This window comes from Microplitis demolitor, chromosome 9 (genome assembly GCF_026212275.2).
Source record: "Microplitis demolitor isolate Queensland-Clemson2020A chromosome 9, iyMicDemo2.1a, whole genome shotgun sequence".
NCBI classification, from domain to species: domain Eukaryota; kingdom Metazoa; phylum Arthropoda; class Insecta; order Hymenoptera; family Braconidae; genus Microplitis; species Microplitis demolitor.
Window position 1 is genome coordinate 7,616,513 of NC_068553.1, and position 23,535 is coordinate 7,640,047.

Below are 23,535 nucleotides of genomic sequence, written 5' to 3' on the forward strand. Positions count from 1 at the left end.
TAACGGAAAGGAGTTGTCGTATGCTGGGCACCTCCTTTTGTTGCTCATTAGATTGATAAGACGATCCAGGGCTTTTGCAGGTGTAGATGAAGTCAGAGATAGTATTTTAATGGCATATCTGTTGGAGAGTTCGTCGAATCTAAGTTTAAGTGGAGTTACGCCAGTTTCTGCCATCAGCGAGTTTATTGGAGTGGAAATCCTGACCCCAATAGATAATCTTAAGGCTTGGTTTTGTATTTTATTTAGTTTGTCCACTAGGTGGACAAATATGTGACTTCCATATTCAAATTATCTACGTATGAAGGATTTGTAAATATTAAGTAGTGTCATTGGGTCAGCACCCCACTAGGTGCCTCTTAAAGATTTGATTATGTTTGTTAGTTTTTTGGCTCTTGTTATCAGGAGATTAAAGTGATGTTTGAAGGTTAATTTCGGGTCTAGCCTTATACCCAAGAAGGTAACAGAGTTAGATGGTTTAATTCTGGTGTTATTAATCTTTATGTGTAGAGAATTATAAATGTCTATGTTTTTATTTGTGAAGATTATAACTTTTGTTTTACAGTGAGAAAGATTTAGGTTGCGCTTTTTCAAGAAGGTTTGGACTCTGTCTATCGACGCTTGGAGTGAGTCTAAAGCTGTTATAGTCTTGGGCCTAATCGATCACCACTGAGAGCGTTCAATTTAGTTCATAATCCAATGGCGAACTAGTTCGCTCTATTAGTTCATTAGTTCTTTTTTTAAATAATTTAATAAAAACAATAAATAGAGAAAAAAATATATTTATGATTATTGCAGGTTCTGTTTATTTATGGAACATAAAATTTTTTATTTAAATAAGAATGAAAAAATAAAAGAATTTATATTAATAATTAGTCAACAGCTTGTCTCGTTTCTAGTATAATGCGTAATTATATTACAATACTTAAAAAATGCTAATTATTACAATTAAAGTTGACATTTTTTTATAGCAAATCAAATCTTTTACTTAAGTAAAAATGAAAAAATTAAATAATTTATATTAATCATTAGTCAACATCTAGTCTCGTTGAGTAATGATCTAATATATAGATAGTCTCTCGAAATATCAAGGCGCGCACAGAAAAAGTAAATAACTCGGTTGGTCACATAGCGCCAGTGTCTAGTAAAACCGACGCTAAAAAAAGTTCACCTAAAGGAGCGCTCTTCCGACCTAGGTTGTTCGCGAACTACCCAAGACTTACATAGCTGTTGAGATGTTACAGTCTTCGCAGTCTATGGAGATGTCGTCAGCAAACATCCTGATTTTACAGGATGACAGGACTTGCTTAGGAAGTTTTGAGTTTCAGTGCAACATTTACGGCTAACTTAGCGAGGAAGTTTCTGGCAAACCTTGGCTGGATAATACTTTCCTTTAAGTTGGCTTCAGAATACGGCAGTAGCTTGAATGTAACTTGCCAGAAAAACTTGCCGTCAATTTGAAGTGAAACTTTCAATCAACTTAACGTCATTGTCTGATGTTAATACTTGTAAACAAATTGAATAGAAAGTTGCAGACAATTTACTGTCAACTTAAAGATAACTGCTTGCTCTCCAACACTTTCCTTTAAGTTACCTTTAAAATACGGCACTAGCTTGTAGTTAACTTATGGTTAGGGTGGTTATCAGGGTAGATTCTAATTCGGGCAGTATATTTACGTCAAATTCAATAGCAAGTTGCATACAAATTGTCGTAAAAAATGGAAAAGTCCGAAGTTGACGGAAATTTGACGAAAAATTTAACGCACCTTTTGCAAGTAAACTTTTGCTAAACCAAAATGTGCCATTAGAGAATATATATATATAGGTATATAATTTATGCCTAGGAATGATACTTCTGGTTATTTTCTCGAGTTCAAGTAATACAGCTCGTTTATTTTTTTTTCATTGAATTAATCGTTTATTATGGCTATTCGTAAGTTATTTTATTATCTTGTTATTTATTTTGCCATAGCAATTAAGGCTATTGAATGGATTATGATAGTAATCTGTATGAACAGTTAAACAAATATTTGATTGTATTAGATATTTATTCAATTCATTTTTTTATAAATGTAACGAATGTTTTGTAAAAAACATATGTTTAGCCTCAGCATTGAACATTCTTAAAAAAATTTTTTTTTTCATTTGTTGTACGTCAACATTCTCTTTTGAAGTAATGATCTAAGTAAGATTAACAATAATTGAGAAAACTTTTTTGTTGACAACAAAAGATAACATAGTACGAGAAACGTTTTAACGTCCCTGATTTGAAAAAATGATTGAATCCATGATAAGTGTATATATAATGAGTATGAATGTAGCAGACATCAGACATATTTAAAATTATTAACAAATAAAGTAAAAAATTAATAAAACAAAATTTTGAAAAAATGCAAATTTAAAAAATTTAAAAATTAATAAGTGCATTTTTTATAAATATTATTTTATTAATTATTTACTCTATTTATTTATAATTGTAAATTTGTCCGATGTCTGCTACATTCACACTCATTATAAATATGTATTAGTCGATTTAATTTGTTTTAAATCATTTCAAATAATTTTTCTTAATCAGCAGCAGTAGAAAGATTCGTTCACCCGGATTTTAAACTATGCACTAAGTATTCGTCAAATTATTGAGGAGAAATAGATCTAATTAAAATAATCAAAAAAACTATTTTGGGTAAATGCTCCAGTAGTTGACCGGGCACCAGTAGTTGACCGCTTATGTATAAAAGTCCTAAAATTGTTATCAAATGAATACCTTATGGTCTTAAAATTAATATTTAATTATTGTTAAACTTACAATAATCATAATTAGTAACTTCTTTAAATGTTATATAATTTTTATAACGTTAAAAATAATTCATGAAAATTTCTCATAGCATGATTTAACTAAAATCAGTCATTTACTATATAGTAGAGTATCTGAGAGGTGTGTACATTCTTTAATTAATAAAATAATTTTTATTGAGTTAATCTTGTTAAATTAAGTTCTGTACTAGTTACTAATATTTAACAAATTTATTAATGAGATCTTGCAAAAATATTTATGTAAGTACCAATTTAATCACCGGTCAGACACTGGTACAATCAAAACATCATTGTTCCAGAAATCAATGACTTTGGTCATCTATTAGAACCTGTGATTTTTTACAACACGAATAGTTAATAGCCCGATTGTATACGTTTTTAACCGATACGAGATAAAAAAAATCAAATGGGTATGTTGACCTGATGAATAAAGTTTAACACGAATGTTTTTTATTTGAAATAATATGTAGTTATTAAATGTAATAATAATAAAATAATATTTGTACTTTGTATGATTTATGTTTCAAATAAGGTGACTGCTAAGTTTATATTTGGAGTAAATAGGTATTATTTTATGTCATTGAAAATTGCAGACATAAATATAAAATAGTTATGACTGTGAATGTAGCAGACATCAGACAAATTTAAAATTATTAATAAATCGAGTTAATAATTAACAAAATAAAATTTTTAAAAAATGCACATATAAAAAATTTTTAAATTGATAAGTGCATTTCTTATAAATGTTATTTTTTAAATTATTTACTCTATTTATTTATAATTTCAAATTTGTCTGATGTCTGCTACTTTCACACTCGTAAAATAGTTAATGGTTTATTTTTAACAATGAGTACTATTATTTTTGATAAAAATTGGATGAATGTGCTTCCACGAAATTATAAAAATTATAAATACAAATGTAATAAATATTTTTATCACAATATTTAATTTATTTAAAATCCAAAAAACTTCTCAATGTCTGACTACATTCCACTGTCAATATTTTTTTGTCACTAGTGAATCAAGGTTCTACTAATCTGTTACGTATTTAATGTTATTGGTTTTGTTATAAACTAAACGAATTTTATTAACTAATAATACAAATTTAACTTAAAAGATCAACTAAATACAAAAAAGTTATAGATTGAACATAAAAAAAAACTCATTTAAGTTGGAAAAACAATCGATGTTTTGTGACCGGTCAACTACTGGAACGTTCCGGTCAATTACTAACTCAAACCGGTCAACTACTGGTGTTTTCGCCTTACCTGCATTTTAAAGTGATTTTTTATGTTATTTCGATAATAAGTCGAATAAACAACATCACATGTATATGATTTAACTATTTAAAGATGATGTAAACTTTGATTGCCCTCTTTCACCCCATAGTAATTAATATTCGATAAATTAAAAGGCTAAAAACCCTTAACCGGTCAACCACTGGTACATTTACCAGAAATGTGAATACAAGAAATTTAAAAAGTGGTACTGGCGTGTATTTAACAATTAAATACATAAGAATTACCAAAATGAAGAAAATGAAAGAAAAAAATTACACGTATTTATAGTAACAAAATCTAGATTTGCATCTTTTTGTTTTTTTATTTTCAAATCGTATTCGTAAACATTAATTTTTTTCTCAGACAAATATTTATATTGGCATATACTTATAAAAAAAATTTTATATAAATAAAAAAACGTCAGGCACATGTTTATATTCTTAAAACTTACATGTACATCTCTTTATTTTTTCATTTTTCAAATTACACTCGTAAATATTAATTATTTTTCCATCAGAAAAACTTTTATATTGGCACATATCTATGAAAATAATTTATATAAATAAAAAAAAATGAACGGCACGTGTATTTACTCAAAAATACGATAGTATTTAAAGCTGTAAGATGGATAGCGGATGCGGAAGGCCCACCTTGGTTGCACTGTTTACGGTAAATGAACGTGCACCTTCGTCGGCTTGAGCGTAGATTCGAGCCCAGGAAACGAAAGAATGATTTTCACGTGTCTCACTACCCTATTCGACGCAGTAAAGTATATATTCTTTTAAAAAATATACTAAATTATTAATACTACTATCGTATTTGAGAGTACATACACTACCTTTCATTTTTTTATTTGTATAAATTATTTTCATATACATATTCAAATATCAAAGTTTTTCTGATAGAAAAATAATTAATATTTACGGATACAATTTAAAAATTAAAAAATGAACATGTAGATTTTGTTACTATAAATACGTGTTTTTTTTTTTTATTTTTATTTTCTTCATTTTGGTAATTCTTATGGTTAAACGTTTGTTCTGATAATTTTATTGATTAAAAAAAAATGCACGAGGAAAGCATCTAACAATGATATTGTGTCTGCTGATAGGTATCTAAAACATTTCGAAATAGTTTCAAACCATAACGGATGGACGGATCAAGTCAAAGCATCATATTTAGGAGCTTCCTTACGAGGAAAAGCTCAAACAATGTTAGAAAAATTATCATCGGACGACTTAAAAAGTTATGATAAAATCAAAGAAATTTTAATATCGCGATTTGGAGAGAAAATTTTCTTATGTTCATTTAAATGAATTACAAAATAAAAATCAAAAATCTGACGAGTCTCTTACAGCTTCGCTGAAACAATTGACAAACTTACTCGACTCGCATATCCCGGCTTAACAGACGATGTAGTTGATCATCAATCTTCTCAATATTTTATTAGTGGATTATTGCAATTTATTTTAAGATCTGAAAAATTTTTTACCTTAAACAAAGCTTTGGAAAAAGCTTTAGAACTAGAATCGATTTCAAAATTAATTTATGGGGAAAAGAAAAATAAAATACAATCAAATAAAAATGTTACATATTTAGATAATTATAAACGTTCAGATAATTATAGATATTCAGACAATTATAAACATTCAGATAATTATAAACATTCAGATAATTATAAACCTAATCTTAAAAGAAAATTAGAAATTGACAATAATAATCCTAATCCTAATTCTACTACTCCTACATGTTGGAACTGTGGAAAGAAAGGTCATATCAAAACAAAATAAGTAAATTTTATCAATATATATTTATGAGAGAACTTGTTGAAGATTTAGTTTCAAAATTATAGCTTTAGATAAGAAGTGGATACGAACAGTCAAAAATATGTGAAAAGATATTTGGAATTCAAGCCAGTGCCACTTTTTAAATTTCTTGTATTCACATTTCTTGCAGAGATATCAATAGTTAAAGTTTTAAATTGTCTGATGTCACCTACATTCACACCCATCTAACTATGATAGATTCTGGCGAAATCGATTGAAAATTCCACCATGATGACAAATGCAGTAGCACGATTTTTTTTATTATAAAATCTATCGAAAATCTATTTCTTCACGTTTTAACTCTTGAAATATTACAGTTTACAGTCTTTGGAAAGTCAATATAATAAAGAGAAATTTACATTAGTAAGAGTGATTTTTTAACATTTTTCTCATTTCCACAGCTGGAATATTAACTTCCAAAATATTAGATGAATTTCATAAGAACTTTAATGAAGATAAAAAAAATATATTAGCCCAAAATGTGTGTACAAAAAATGATCCATTAGAATGTTGTATTTCAAGATCAAATATTGAACAAACAAATCATGTATTTCAACATAAAGTTTCGGAAGTTAAGCCAGTGACAAATCAAAAAAATTCTGGAAGATGTTGGATTTTTGCAACATTGAATGTCATCAGGATTCCATTTGTGAAGCAATACAATTTAGAAGAATTCGAATTTAGTCAACCGTATTTATTCTTCTGGGATAAAGTAAGTAAAATATTTTTTTCTCTTGAAATTAAATTTATTCCTCAACTTACTGAGAAAAATAATTTGGTGTTGCAAGTAAATACTGTTTTATTCAAGTAACTACGCTAATTATATAGTCGCAATGGAAGATTTCATTAGATCAAGTAAATGACTTAACTTTATTTTCCTAGCAGACCAAATTTACGGCCTTTTACCTATTTACGGTAAACAAAAAAAAATAAACTGTAATTTTCAATAAACGTTAGCGTATCCTCACGGACCAACTTTACCGTAAATTTACGGTAACTTTACCGTATTTCATGTCATGCTATGATATAAAGTTAGCTGAAGATAAAAAATTTGACAAAAATCCAAGTTTCCTCTTATGGATCCCTAAATCGGCGTAAGAAAAATTTTTTAAGTTTTTATGTTTTCAATGGATCATAAAACTACGCAAATTGAGAGTGATTTCAGTACAAATAAGAAAATTTCTAATATATACTCTAGTAACATATGCTTAAGCAAGATTCTGGTGCAAGTGCCTTGAGCGAAACCCCTAATCACTAATGTATTCTTCTACGTGTGAGTCTTTCGCAAGATCATTTAGCAACAAATCATCATCCAGACTTGTGCATGACTTGCTCAAGGTATTGTACACAAGAATATTGAAAATATCTACCGTATCTCCAAATACGATAAATTTAGCTTGTGCTACGGTAAACCAATTGTAACAACCAACCCTTTTATTTCACATAAGATTATTCCTTTACGAAAAAAAAAAAAACGTTCAAACTACTGTGAAGTATAGTAAATTCAACGCAAAAACCATGGACACGAAATATACAGTGATGTAAAAACCCGTAAAATACAATAAATTTACTGCACAATATGGTAAATCCACCATAAAATAGTTGGACAATCGAGTTTGAAATATAAAAAAAACCATTATAGGACAAAAGGTAAGTCCACTGCAGAATAAGGCTAATCCGCCGCAGAACTGCAGGGAATCAATCGTCAACTACGGTAAATCCACCGTAACATAGGTAAACCCACCGTAAAGTACGTTACAGCCTCTGTGAAATTCGTCAATAGAGAACTTGTATACATTTTATATCACTAAAAATTTCTGTTCAATCGAAAGAAGGATTTATTTTGAGTATATTCTTCATAATTTTCTTTTATTAAAAATTTTTTTTTCTTTCATGAATAAATTATAAAAATTCAAAAATTTTTTGTGTGAAAAAAACGAGCTATGATTGGTTGTGACGTCATTATATCCATTGGAGCTATGATCTTATGAAAATCACGCTATACACTTGTATTTTCTCTATACATGTGGTCACTTGTCATAACAAGAAAGTGAAATTTAACCTAAAACATTAAATATTATCTGAGAATACAAGTGATAATTATTTATTATATGATTCATTTGAAATTAATTTACATTAAAATTTAAATATTGTTGATGAAGCCTTTACAAAAGCAACTTCGGAAAATCTACCGAAACCGGATTCGGTGAAATATTTTTTTTGTATTATCAAAAGCCATTTTTCCGCACTTTTGAAGACATTATTATCTGTCATGAATTTTTTGTTGCTCGTACGAATTTTTTTTAAAGTTAATTAATTTATTTTGACCAAGTATAATCTATATTGTTAAACAGCTGTATATTTTTTTTTTTTTCAAAATGACAACACCAAAATAGATATTTCTTCGTCACGCCATACGATGGCGTTACTCGACGGATACAATGACGTCACTAACGTTTGAATTTAGATTTTAGATTTTCAACAAGCAATTTTTAATTCAAAAAATTACCCGAATAACCACTTGTAAAAAAATCCGGGAGTTGGTTGGTCCTGCGGGCCAGCCCCAAAACTTCCCGCTGTTTTCGAGCTCAAGGAGCTCGAAAACTATTAACGTGACTATATTTTCGAGCTCTTCGAGCTCGAAAATCTTATTGCATGCGATCGTTTTTTATGAGCTTTTTAAACTCTAACAAGTTACGCTTTATGCCAAAGTTTAAAAGTTTAAGAATCGAAAATCATTAATGAACAAGCGGTTTTTAAATTTTAATTTCCGACTATGTTCAATAAAACAAATGTATTTGGATATGGTTTAAACTAAAGAACAAGTTTAATGGCATTATATGATGATCAAGAGAGACCATAAAGAGGAAAAGTTCGTAAGATTTTAGACACATTTTAGTACGGTACATTTTGATTTTTCTGGAAAAAATAGCATAGAATGGTATTTTTTTAACTTTTAAACGCTGATATTTTTTGAACTAATTAACCAATGTTGAAGTTTGAGGTGGCGACAGGCGCGTTTTATTGAATTCTAGAGCTGATTAGAATTTGAAAGCGATCGATTCAGCCGTCTTGAAGGTATTTGGAAAAAACCGTTTTTTATCATTTCTTTCTCCAACGATATCTCTCGAACAAATTAACCGATTGAGATTGTTAAGGCCGCATTCGAAGCGTTTTATTGAGTTATAGAGCTGATTGGATTTTGGCGTTGATCGTTTAATTCGTTTCTGAGAAATCAATAAAAAAGTAAAAAAAAAAAAAATTTTTTTTTTTTTTCGTAATTCGCCAATATTTTCGAGTCTACTTGATCAAATGATCTGAAATTTCCAAGAAATTTGATGGCCAACAAGCTCTTTCGATTGCTGCCTTAAACATCCAAATCGATTCATTAGTTAAAAAGTTATAGACCATTCACACACATACATACACACATACATACAGACACTCAGGCATCATTCTGAAAATAGTCAGAATAGCTTCCTAGGACCTCAAAACGTCGACATCTGATGAAAACTCGATTTTTGAAAATCATCGATTTTCTAAGCGGGAAGTTAAAAATGTTTCTTTAAATCTCCTTAATAACTTTAATCAAACTTGAAAAAAAAAAAAATAAATCCCAAAACATGCAAGTTCTGTATTTCACAGTGGTACGAGTGGAAAATCCATCGTAATATATATGTTCGCGAACACTCAGCACAGACCACTTTTGTTTCTTTGTGGACCTGTGTTATGAATGTAACGCACCTTGTCATGACGATAGCCACTTCAATATTTTATCGGATTTCATTAAAATTTTGTACACTTATTTTTTGAGTAATCGCCGGAATCATACTCAAAGATCAGCTGAATCGGTCAATTCATTAAAAAGCTATAGGTAATTTTAATTTCTCCAATTTTTATAGTTCATATCTGTTAAAATCATTTCGAATTTCAATTATTGAGCTTTCAATCGCGTTTTCACCCCATTATTTTAACTATTTTTCAATAATTTGATAAACTTGAACTTTGAAAAAATACCGAAAAAAATTTCTGCGGCTTTAAACTCAGAAAAATTTTGCATGATACGACAAAACGAAGTTTTGTTACGTGTATATTGTCACTTACGGAATATAGTTTAAATTATACTATCATAACTTCATTAAGAAATGTGTCTTTTGTTTTATAAGTGGTTTTATAGACATGCAGATAGTTGGCGATATACGTCGATAATATTTTTACGGAGGGGATATAACTTGTCGTGATTTTTGATTTATAATAAATTTCACTGCTTTTATAAGAATTCAAAATTTTAAAAACGTCTTTAGAAAAATCTGCCTTCTATTCTGGCTGCCAGATAGCATTTTTTTGCTTTGTGATAGCTCGGAAAATAATAATGAAAAAGCTAACTTTCAGAGGTACTCTCCAAATCACTTAAGTCTCGTAACGTTTTCCCATTGTCATATATTAGTGGATAATATTTCAAAATTATTTCAACGAAGTTGTACTATTTCTCGCTATCTCATTGAATCCAATCGTACAAGTTTTCAAGGTCAATATCAAAGAGTCTTGGTGCTAATTTTTCATCAGTTAATTGTAGCCATTGGGTAAAAATTTTAGTCAATATAGAGAAGTTATTGCCCATTATCCATTCATTACGATATTTCGATATTGCATTCCAGTGAACCAAAAGTTCATCTTTTGGACTATCATTTTCTGTTAACCATTCAACGCTTCGCTGAATATCAATAGATCAATCTACACACCAAGGCAATGTCAATGATAAAATAATTTTTACTATAAGTTATGAATAAATAGAAAAAATGAAATAATAGTTAATCTTGCAAGCTATCCTTAAAGCTCGACTATTTTTGAGCTCGGAGCGTTCGAAAACATACTAGTTACGAAATTATGGAATTCTTCAAATTAGAAGAGCTCAATAATTTCGTAGTGGTAGACTTTCAAGCATTTTGAGCTCGAAAATAAGAAAAAATTCCAAGAATGGCCTACAGGCTCAGCTATACGTCAAATCCTTTTTTTCAGTGCATAACTGTGAATCTCGGAACTTTTTCCGATTTATTATTTTTTTTTTTTGGTGTTTTTTTGTTTTTTATTTAATTATTTAAATTACAATCTGTTATTACATAACAATAAATAGATTTTATGATGTGTGTGGAGGATAGATATTAGTAGACAGTATCCACTATTTTATTGAAAACTATTTATGAGGTCAGTTGGCTTTGATCTTTTTAGCCTTCTCTCTATCGAGGTTGTTAAGTAGTTCTGCTGTCATTAGGTTAGGGTGATTTTCTATTCCATGTTCATAACGTGTGCTTAGCTTCGTAATCTCTTCTTTGACAGTCGGTATGCCTAGGTTTCTGTATATTATAGCGTTGGAAACAAACCAGGGAGCGTTCACTATATTCCTGGTGGTTTTATTCTGGAATCTTTGGAGTATTTCCAAGTTAGCGCTATTGACTGTCCCCCTGGAGTTGAATGCTGTACGTCCAGATTGGTTTGATGATAATTTTGTAGATGTTTAATTTATTTTTTAGTGAAAGCTTAGATTTTTTCCGGTTAGCCAGTGTAGGCGACGTATCTTGAGTTCGAGCTCCTTCCTTTTTGTTTTGATGTCTTTGGCCCAGGTTAGTCGTCTATCCAGGTAAAGTCCTAGATATTTCACCCCTTTTGTGACAGGAAGAGGCTCATCATGAAGCGTGACTTGCGGACAGTCGCCTCTTCTGGTAAAGAAGGTAATTTGGACTGATTTAGTTAGACTTGCTTCTAGATGCCATTTATTCATTCGTGTTTGTACATGGTCGAGTTCTTTTTACAGTTGTGCTGAGGCTATCACTGATTTAGTGTGTGTAGCTATAACTGCAGTGTGATCAGCGATAGTTGCTATGGTGGTATCCTCGTCAGTAGGTAGATCTGCAGTGAAAAGAGTGTACAGAAATGGTCCGAGAACACTTCCTTGTGAAACTCCAGCTTGTGCTGTGTAGAGTGTGAATTTAGGTTGTCCTTGCCACACTTGAAACTTTCTGTCATTCAGGTATGATTTTAGTATTAAATAAAACTGTCGTAGATCTTTTTTTATCTACATAAATAAAAATCAATTGCTGTTTGTTAGTCTCGCTGAAACTCGGGAATGGCTTAACCGATTAGGCTAATTTTAGTCTTGAAATATTTGTAGAAGTCCAAAGAAGGTTTGAAAGGTGAATAAATATGAGTTTAGTATAGTGCCGGATAGCTCAACTGGTAGAGCACTTGGCGTGATACCGACGGGTCTGGGTTCGATTCCCAGATCAGGCTATCTATATTATTCTATAACGGTGGGCCCTAGCTACTTCGTGTCCAGTAGCCACGAACCACAGTTAAATTATTTTCCCGAATAAATTAATTAATTAATAATAAATTATTAAATATAAATATAAATCATAATTATTTTGTTCCTGGTTCTTAACGGGAAAAGATCTCAGGAGTAGGTCGACTCGTTTTGACCGGACACGCGGCTGAAATTAAAACTTATTCTAAACGACGCTGGTGATGAGAGTAATTTTGTTTAGAGACTCAATTCCATTATATATAACAAATTTTATTTAACCAAATCCCAAATATATACAAAATTTCCCTTTGCTTATAAATCTAATTCCTTTAGAAATAAGTAAGTGTTCAGCGACAATGAAACAAATTTATTAACCGCACCAAGCTTAATGAACACGGGAAAATAAAATCTAATAATTATTTACTCTAGATCGCGTTGAAGAGAGAGATATGAATACAAATTTAATATAAAGTCTTATCTGGATTTATTATGTACGACGTACTGCTGGTATAGGACGCCGCTGCATCGTTGAGCTTCGCCGTGAGTCGTCGTTCAGGTTCTGGGCTGCTTACGGTACTGGATCCTTGGCACCGACACTGATTAAACTTTACTAGTGGTTTTCTAAACCAATTTTGAAACCAAATATTCATCGAAGCAATTTATTTCACTCAAAATTATCAGATAAAATTTATAAAGCAGAATTTAGTTAATTTCTTAACTGACTTTTGCGTGTCTGCTAAGTCGATTGCTTGAACTTGAGTCTCGATCGCTTGAACTCGAATATCGTCTCTGCTCGAGAAGTCTTAGGTCCCAACCTCCGATGACCCCTACCTAATTATGCGCACATGACCGATTTACGGTCACCTGCTGCGCGAAATCATCCCTTGTGGTCTAGCGCCTAACTCAGCCGAACTCAGCAATCCGGCTGTAATGAGAGAGAGAGAGAGAGAAAGACCAAATCCAAACAGAGATAGCGAGAGAGCCGCACTCTCACGTCGTATACCAACGCTGCCCGGTTATAATTCTCAATTTTTCTATAAATTGTCTTATTGAGAAGGTTTGCATGTTTAGGTTTCCACTATATTAAATTGGTGTATTACCGTTCGATGGACAATGTGGCTCAATAACTTATAGATCGAATTGAACGGAATATAGTATAGTGTCGGATAGCTCAACTGGTAGAGCACTCGGCGCGATACCGACATGGTCTGGGCTCGATTCCCCAGTTCGGGCTATCTATATTTTTCTTAATTTATCTATAAATTGTCTTATTCAGAAGGTTTGCATGTTTAGGTTTCCACTATATTAAATTGGTTTTTCATATAGTGGAAAACTAAACAGTTCAACCTTCTCAATAAGACAATTTATAGATAAATTGAGATAGCCCAAACTGGGAATCGAACCCAGACCATGTTGGTATCGCGCTGAGTGCTCCACCAGTTGAACTATTCGGCACTGTACTATATACCGTTCAATTTGATTTATAACTTATTGAGCCGCACCATCCATCGTAAGATAAAACACCAATTTCATATAGTGGAAACCTGAACAGAGTTGATTTTTTCAATTTCCTCTACAATGGGTTGAGGCAGTACGAAGTCTGCCGGGCCAGCTAGTAATTGATAAAAAAAGCCTGGATGCCAGATCTTGTCGAATGCTTGCTGTATATCCATGAAAGCTGTAGAACTGTATTTTTTCTCTTCTATCGTGTTAGTGATGGTGTTTAATACTCTGTTGACTTGTTCAATCGTGCAGTGCTTTAATTTTCTAAAAAGAAAAAAGTTTTTATTCAAACAAAAAAATTTTTCAAGCAAATTTTTTTTGCATAACTTGAACAATTTAAAAAACCAACGCTCAATCATTTTCAACACGTTTCCGCCGCTCCATTCCGTTATTTTACTGATCTCTCGTTCATTAAATTCAAAAAAAATTTTTTTGAAAATATATTTTTTTTTTTTTTGCAATTTTTTTCTTTTTTGAACATTTGAGCACTATCTGCTATAAAAATGTGTACAAAGCTCAGAAAAATTTGTTTTCTCATTTTGTTAAAGATAATAAGCTTTTCAGAGCAAAAAACCTGATTCTTTAATTTTTTCAAAAATTTGATCGAGTGAATCAAAAAAATGGCTGGTTGGATTAATCTGGCTCTTTGTAGGGTTTTTTGAGGACATTGAACTGTAAAATACACACTTAACATCAGCATTTCCACAATATTTTTTTTTCAGCGCTTGATTTTCTAAAAAACCACCAAAAGCCTTTTTTTGTTGCATTTTCAAATTCATGTGACGATAGGAAAAAAATTTTTTTTCGAATAAGTAATAGCTAATCGTTAAAGGAAATTTATTCAAGTTTTTGAAACCAACCATAAACTTTCTGAGCGATCATTGGTTTCTGAGATATTAATAATCAAAGACAAAAGGATCCTTTTCCATCTGAAGACCGATATCTCGGCGAGAAGTGGACGTATCAAGGTCCATAAAAAACGAAATTAAAGCTGAATAATATAGGTATCCGATCCTTATAGTGGTTAAGCGAAAAAAATTTTTCCTACGCCCGTAGACCAAAAAAAAGAAATAAAAAAAACTTTTTAATTTTTTAGTCGCTGGTTTTTCTAAGATTACTCAAAAACCGCTGACGCTACAAAATTTCTAAGTTCTAATTATGGAGGATAGAGGTACTGCTACCCTCCATAGTTCTAATTAAAAAAGAAGACACTTTGAGCAACAATTTTATTTTTTCTTCATTTCTTGTACGATCATTTCTCTCGAAGTTACGGTCTGTTGAAAATCGCCCAAAAATTTGGAATTTTTTTTGATCCTTTAATTTTTTCCAGTAGTGTATATAGAACTAATTATTAAAGAAAGAAAACAGTACGGTATTTCTCTGATTAAAAAAATCGATTCGAAATGATGTGCAATAGTAAATGCCCATAAGATGGGTGATTCAAAAGTTTTCAAAGTATTCAAGAGCATTAAAAAGTATTAAAAATTTTTTTTTCTAATCGTTTTAAATCCTTTCTTTTAATAAGGGTATTCTTATAAAATTATATATACATAATTTTACTGCTATAAGCAAAAATGTTTTAAGCGACATTTTAAAATAATTATGGTTGAGATCATATTGCTTAATAGCAACTAATTTTAAAATGATATAATCTTTTAGTCAAGAGAATTTTCAGTTATTTAAAGAGAAAATCCGAAAAATTTCAGAAACGAGGCCTTTAAAAACCTGTAGCGACCATAACAGGTTGCCAACTTGTGTTGAGAGTTTAAATTATATTAATTTTGAAGTTTTTAGTATTAGGATTAAATTTTGAACTTTACATAGAATGGATAAGCAAAAAAATAGTTGCTTTGTTTTTTATCAATTACTAGCTGACCCGGCAGACTTCGTACTGCCTCAATCGATTGTAGAGCAAAATAAAAAAATCAATTCTGTTTAGGTTTCCACTATATAAAATTGGTGTATTATCTTACGATGGACGGTGTGGCTCGATAACTTATAGATCAAATTGAACGGAATATAGTATAGTGCCAGATAGCTCAACTGAGAGCACTCGGCGCGATACCGACATGGTCTGGGTTCGATTACCAGTTCGGGCTATCCCTGAGGCTTTCCACGCCAAATCAGACACCATTTAGCTTTTGAACCTCGGATTTTTTTGAAACTTTTTTATCTTTTAGCATAGGTTGAAAGAGGCCTTCATGATTTTTTTTCAAATTTTTTCCTCCAACCGTTTTCGAAATATCGAATTTTAAAAAATGAAGAGATTTTTCTTTCAAATGCCTGTAGCTTCGCGAAAAGTGGTTGATACAAAATTTTTAAAGAGTCAAAAAATGTTTGTTTTTAGATTTCTTTTCGATACAAAATATCAAAAAAAATTTTTGAACCACACTTCTATTGGGATTTTAACTTTTAAGTATAAATTGTCGATTTACAAAAAACACTTACTGATCGATTTCCCTCATAATTTTTTCACAGCAAACTGTCACCTATTCTACAACTTTTCCAGCTATGCTCATAATGAGACAACGATGGGATCTATTTTTTTTTTAATTTTTTAAATTTCATATTCCACTTTATTTTTAAGAAAAATGTCTTAAAATAATAGCATGCTCAGAATTTACTGTTAATAATAGTCTGACACATAACTATCATCAAAATTTTCTTCCACAGAAAAATTATTACTAATTAAAAAAATAAATAATAATTTTATTAATAATAATAATAATAAATTTATTAGTAATAATTTTTCTGAGGAAATAAAATTAAAAAATTTTGATGATAGTTGTGTGCCAGATAATTATTAACAGTAAATTCTGATCATGCTATTATTTTAAGACATTTTTCTTTAAAAAAAACTGGGATATGAAATTTAAAAAAATTAAAAAAAAAAATAGATCCCATCGTTGTCCCATTACGAGCATGTCTGGAAAAGTTGTAGAATAGGTGACAGTTTGCTGTGAAAAAATTATGAGGGAAATCGATCAGTAAGTGTTTTTTGTAAATCGACAATTTATACTTAAAAGTTAAAATCCCAATAGAAGTGTGGTTCAAAAATTTTTTTTGATATTTTGTATCGAAAAGAAATCTAAAAACAAACATTTTTTGACTCTTTAAAAATTTTTTTTAAACCACTTAGCGAAGTTACAGGCATTTGAAAAAAAAATCTACATTTTTCGAAATTTGATATTTCGAAAACGGTGGGGGGAAAAAATTTGAAAAAAATCATGAAGGCCTCTTTCAACCTATACTAAAAGTTACAAAAAAAGCTGAGGTGCAATAGTTAAATGGTTCCGATTTGGCGTGGAACGCCCCCTTTATTTTTCTCAATTTATCTATAAATTGTCTTATTGAGAAGGTTTGTATGTTTAGCTTCCCACTATATTAAATTGGTTTCCACTATATAAAAAACCAATTTAATATAGTGGAAACCTAAACATGCAAACCTTCTCAATAAGACAATTTATAGATAAATTAAGAAAAATATAGATAGCCCGAACTGGGGAATCGAGCCCAGACCATGTCGGTATCGCACCGAGTGCTCTACCAGTTGAGCTATCCAGCACTATACTAAACTCATATTTATTCACCTTTAAAACCTTTTTTGGACTTCCACAAATAATTCAAGACCAAAATCAGCCGAATCGTTTCAGCCATTCTCGAGTTTTAGCGAGACTAACGAACAGCAATTGATTTTTATGTATATAAATTATTTGAAGGTACCTATTTCTCTAGTAATTTTCAATAATTTTTTATTAACGGAGATACTGAATTACTGAACGTAATAAAAATAGTTGTGTCGATATAATGTCATTCCATCAAAAATTTAAGTGGCTCCAATAGTTCATTCGAGTTAGGCCTACAACGTAACTTTTGGAAGTTATAATTCCTGACCAACTAATTTTTTTTACCGAATGACCCTAAATATGCTAAAAGTGCGACAACCGAAAACATCAAAAAAAAAAATGCATTACAAATATGTTTTGCTATAACAAAATGGTCAAAATTTCGGCTTTACGCAAATATTTAACAAACTATAGCACATAAAAAAATTTTTAAATTTAAAAAAAAAAAAAATAATGAATAAAATGAACCTATGTGCAAGTTCCTACAAGCTGTAGTTTGTAAATTATTTAAATGTTAATGAATTTTCTCGTCAACTCGATGTTATTTTAAACACATCAGCTGTTCTGACACCGAAACTAGCCGAAGCATGACAAAGCTACGCGCGCGCTCGTTCGGGAAATTTAAAATTTTAAATATTATTTAAGGAAAAAATTAAATAGTAATTCAATTTTTATACCTATGAAAAATAATTAAATGGATCAATTTTTACATTAAATGTTTTTAGGGTGGGGGTGGGGTGGGGGAAGGGGGTAAAGGTTAGCACTTCTAAAAAATCGGTTTTTTTCTTTGATTTTCTTATAATTAAACATTTTAAGAATATTGATCTCAAATTTAAAGTCAATCAGAGCAACTCTTGCGTTACTCTCCCCTAAGTTAAAAAAAATTTTTTAAAATCAAATTTTCAGGGGGGCCTCCTTGCCTCAAGGAGATTTTTCGTCCCCTCCTCAACTACACGGAGAAAAACATCAAGTAAATATACCTATGCAGCACAGTAATATTTACATTACTCTATAGTTTGTGTCCTGCCGGTCTTATACACTTTTTCCAAAATTCACAATTTTCTATTTTCCATTTAAGAAGGTTCTATACCGATTATCTTTCTAAAGGATCTCATAGATTTTCTATTGTATTTTTGCAAGATTACAACTTCTACATATCAAAATTTCATTTCTAGAATATGTTATGAATTGACTTACTTTCAGGAATTAATACAATATATTTTCATTATCATTGCATTAAATGATAAAAAAAAAAAAATTTTTTTTAATAAAATAATTTTTATTTAATGAAATAAGTGATTGAAAAATAAATGTAGTAGTACGAAAATAGTGCGCTAGTGTTTAGTAATTTGTTTGTGTATTATTGTTGGTCACAAGGTTTATTACTAGCTGGAGCTCAGGTCCAACTTCCACCGCAGATACTATAGAGGGTAGAGATTAGTGATATTGGAAAAATTAATTGATGTTGGAATAATCGATTTTCTCAGTAATCGATTACGTGTAATGGATTATTGAGTAAAAACATCGAAAAAAATCGATGTTTAGTTTTTACCTTATGTCGGTAACACAATTATCCAGAAGCTGTACTTTCTCCTCGATGATTAACTTAATAAGATCGCTAAGATTTAAATCAAATCCAAAAAATACATAGCCTATAGCTAGAAAATAATGCAAAATATTTATTGAAATTAAAATCATTTGCTTTTTTTTAATGTTACAAACACACATTGCAATATTATTGTTATAATAGTAATTTTTCAATAATAAGTAAATTTCTCAACAATTTTAACAATTACTTTTTGAAAATTATTTTGAGATTAATAAATTAGTTTCATAAAAAATTGTAAAATATTCAGTCTTTTTCATTTAATGAGTTTGAGAATGCTAGTTCATTAAGATGTGAACCAGCTAATCTGTTTGTACGTTCCGTTTTTATAACGCCAGCTTTAGAAAATAAACGCTCCGATGGTACAGACGTTGCAATAACGCACAATAATTCCATGGCAAGCTCGAATAATTTTAGAAAAGTGTTTCTAACCGATTATTCACTAAAAATAGATGAAGAAAAAAAAATTGTCTTCAAGTACCTTATAACCATTAATCTTACTTTTCAGAATTATTTGTCAATAAATTTGATTCAAAAGGATTATAAGATTGTCATGATAAAAAGATAAATAAATTGTACATAACTAATTAAAAAAAATTTTTTTTTCTCATTTTCAAAATTTTTCGATTATTTGAAAAATCTGTAAAATAATCGATTCATCGACTCACAAAAATATCGAAAAAAAAAAAATCGATTATCGAATAAAAAACATCGATGTTCGATTAATTGATTTTTCTTCCCCTTCTTTACAAGTTTTCATTTTTAAATCAAGTACATCCAATCTTTAATTAAAATATATTTTACTGTTCAATCAAATGTTAGTTTAATTACGGTCAAACTTAAAAACTTTAACATAAACGCTTAAGCAATTTCTCATAATCGACAAAGCAACTTGCATAAGGTAAAAGACCTAGTACCCGAACAAAGAACTAGTACTCGATCACTCCTCACGATAGTACTCATGATAAATATCAATATCCATAAAAAAAACGGGCGTCATTAGCTTCATCTTTACGTGTAATTTCAGGAAAAAATTGAAAAAAATTATTCAAACAAGTAACCATCATGTAATTATTAACGTTTAAAGATTAAAATCGCCATTTTCAAAAAGTATTCCTTCGATTTTTTTTTTTTTTTTTTTTTTTTTTTCAAATTTTCACAAAATTTGATTTTAAATTACGCAGCTTGTGAGTAACAGTACAAAATGTGATCGTCATTATTTCCTGAATTTACCCAGAGCAGATAGATGTTGAATCCGTAGTGGTTACGTGGTGTATCCAGAACGAGTCCATGTTGAATCCACGGTGGTAACATGGCGTATCAAAAGTGGATACATTTTGAAATCTCAGAGATTACACAGTAAATGCATAGCGTTTACATCAACAATATTTATAATCAATGCCCTGAGTAAACGTCCTATATTTATTCATTTATATTATAATTATCCAAAATCATGCTTATCCAGTGTTTTTATTCAGGTTTAGTCATGTATTCACTCTAGGTACACTCTGGAAACATTGTGTACTAATGGAAGAAACACATTCTGTAAACACGCTGAAAATAGCATGGAAACAATGTTTCTAGTGAGTTCAAAGCTGCGAGCATGTTATCATCGTTGGTTTGACTGGCATTTTTTTTCGGTGCGTACAGTTTAATGACATCGTATCATGTAACTGAAGTATTCACGTCAAAGTAATCAATCACTGAAAACACATGATGGTGTACTTAAAACAAGTCAGAATAATTTGCTTCGAGTAAATATATGTTATTAGATCTTTGGACCATATTATTGATGATATTTACTTCAATGAAATAACTATACACTTATTCTAAAAATATATTTACTCAATTCACAAAAATTACCATCCAGTAAATGTATTTATTTAAATTCGTAAAATTTTTTTTCTTAGTGTTTAAGTCGACTAGTTTGCTGGGTCTTAACTACTACACAAGTAAATAACTACTAAACAATTACCAAGATTATGGGCCTTAATAATATAATATAAACTTGAACAATTAATGATATTTGATTTTATATATTTAATTTTTTTTTTTTTTTTTTTTTAAGATTGAACGATGCAACTATTTTTTACATAATATTGTCAAAACTGCAAAACAAGGTGAAAAAGTTGAAGATCGTTTAGTATCATTTTTGCTTCATGATCCAACATGTGATGGTGGCCAATGGGATATGATTTGCAATTTGATTAATCGATATGGTTTAGTACCAAAATCATGTTTTCCTGAATCATGGACTAGTGAATCAACATCACGTATGAATTTTATTTTAACAAGCAAATTGAGAGAATTCGCCAAGGAATTAAGACGTTTGGTTGCTGATGAAGCATCTGATGATGCTATTGAGAAAAAAATTCTTGAGCAATTGAATATAGTGTATCGTATTGTTGGTATTTGTTTAGGTATACCATCACAATTAATAACTTGGGAATACTATGATAAAACTAAAAATTATCATTGTATTGGGCCAATAACTGGCTTAGATTTTTATACAAAACATGTCAAACCAATTTTCAATGTTGACGAAAAAGTATGCCTAGTAACAGATCCAAGACTAAGCAATCCTTTTGGTCATCTTTACTCAGTTGATTGTTTAGGAAATGTGATGGGTGGTCGTAAAACATTATACAATAACCAACCAGCTGAATTATTGTTATCACTTACTGCGAAAAGTATTAAACAAAATGAAGCTGTGTGGTTTGGTTGTGAAGTTATCAAACGTTTCGCTTCTAAACAAGGCTTTCATAGTATCGATGCACATGATATAAATTCTTTGTTTGGAATAGACGCTCAAATGGGATTATCTAAAGCAGATAGACTTATTTATGGAGAATCTTCTATGACACATGCTATGGTTTTTACTGGAGTTTCATTTGATGTGAGTAATTTTTTTTGTTCCGTTAATGAGTAGTCAGTGTTGAATTGTCTGAAGATTAACGACCTACTTTCTTAAATTTGAAATAGTACAAATAGTAATTATTCACTATTTACTAGTGAGAAGTATGTCGTTAATTCAAATGGTGGTACTCCCTGGCGGATTCAAATTACGGCAAAATACTGTAAATTAAGGTAGTTTAAAGTATTCGAAAGAATTGCGGTCAAGTATGGTATTTCGCGGTAACATAAATTGTCGTAATTTGCTATAATCTACTGATATTTCCGTATTTGTACCGCGAATTACCATGAAATGCGGCAAATTTGCAGTAAAATATGGTATTTAGCGTAATTCGCAACTGCGAGGGCTTATCATTAGCAATAAATGAATATTCACTGCAAAACAGTAATTTCACTATTTCATTTTTAGAAAGTAAAAAAACAATCACTAATTTGAAAAAGCTTCATACAATAACTTGGTACATTGCTATCAGTCATAGTTATATAATATCAAAACTAATATTTATTTTATATTTTGAATTCCTTCAATAAATATATTGCCAAGTTGAAAACATCTAAATTCTTCTATAAAATAGGCAACTGGATTTTTGGTGTTTAATGAAAAAAAATGTTCTTTAACATGTTAAACAATAATTTTATCAATCAATTTGAACCTTCTTGGTGGCAATCGAAAGGGCTCACCAAGACTTGAAATTGATTAGATTTTGCAGTCGATCAGTCATGTAGTTTACAGGTTATATGAAAAATAAAAATAAAAAATTTTTGTTTTCGGTTTCTTGCATATAACTCATAAACCATTTGCCCAATTCGCCTCAAAATGTAATCAGTTATAAGTCTTGGTGAGTTTTTTCGATTGCCGCCAAAACGCTTGAGTCGTTTCATTCGTTCCAAAAATATCGTCGAACAAAAATTATTTTTTTGCAGTGAAATGTGATTTGTCGGTCTAACAGTGTTTTGAGCCCAAAGAACTCAAAAATTTACAAGTAATAACGTTTTCGAGCTCAGGGAGCTCGAAAACAGCGGGAAGTTTTGGGGCTGGCTCGCAGGGTCTGGTGGTTTAAAAATTTTTTTTTGTATCCTTATACCGTTAATCTATTGAATAACGAAACAAAATTGTCCACTAAATTTCACTTATTGAAGATTGTACTAATTAATTAATCTGTGGACTCTTTGATGTGATATGAAATTCACAAACTAGAAAAAAAAATGATTGTATATATGATTTTTTACTTGACAGAGTGACGAGAAACCAACAAAATTACGAGTAGAAAATTCATGGGGAGAAGAACGTGGTGAAAAGGGTTACATCGCAATGACTGCTGAATGGTTTTTGGAGTTCGTTTTCGAAATAGTTGTAGATAAAAAATTTGTACCTGCGGAAATATTGGCAGTATTTGATCAAGACCCTGTTATTTTACCAGCTTGGGATCCAATGGGGACTTTGGCTCAATGATACATCTCACCATCTGCGCCATTTTATACTTTTCCATGAAGATCAATTTTCATATACATAATTTTTTTTTCTTACATATATATACTTATATTTGAAGATTATTTTTTGTTATTTGCAATGTAAACTACTATAAGAATACTTGATTCGCACGAACATTTATAATTATCAGAAGAAAGTTTCAAATAAATATTTCATTTTATTATTTTTCACTCAAAT

At 30.2% G+C, this 23,535-nt stretch overlaps 1 protein-coding gene across 1 annotated transcript; it reads left to right on the forward strand.

The window, feature by feature from the left end:
• The first annotated feature begins 1,651 nt into the window (after window positions 1-1,651).
• On the forward strand, window positions 1,652-23,528 carry LOC103576510 (bleomycin hydrolase). Its single transcript, XM_008556740.3, has 4 exons — window positions 1,652-1,930; window positions 6,319-6,629; window positions 21,022-21,849; window positions 23,104-23,528. The coding sequence occupies exons 1-4, from the start codon at window positions 1,921-1,923 to the stop codon at window positions 23,317-23,319; spliced, it is 1,365 nt and encodes a 454-aa protein (XP_008554962.1). The 5' UTR covers window positions 1,652-1,920; the 3' UTR covers window positions 23,320-23,528.
• Window positions 23,529-23,535: the final 7 nt, after the last annotated feature.

Coding starts and splice junctions, on each gene's coding strand:
- LOC103576510 (XM_008556740.3), top strand. Junction 6,630..21,021: donor ATTTATTCTTCTGGGATAAA/GTAAGTAAAATA, acceptor TTTTTTTTTAAG/ATTGAACGATGCAACTATTT. Junction 21,850..23,103: donor TTACTGGAGTTTCATTTGAT/GTGAGTAATTTT, acceptor TTTACTTGACAG/AGTGACGAGAAACCAACAAA.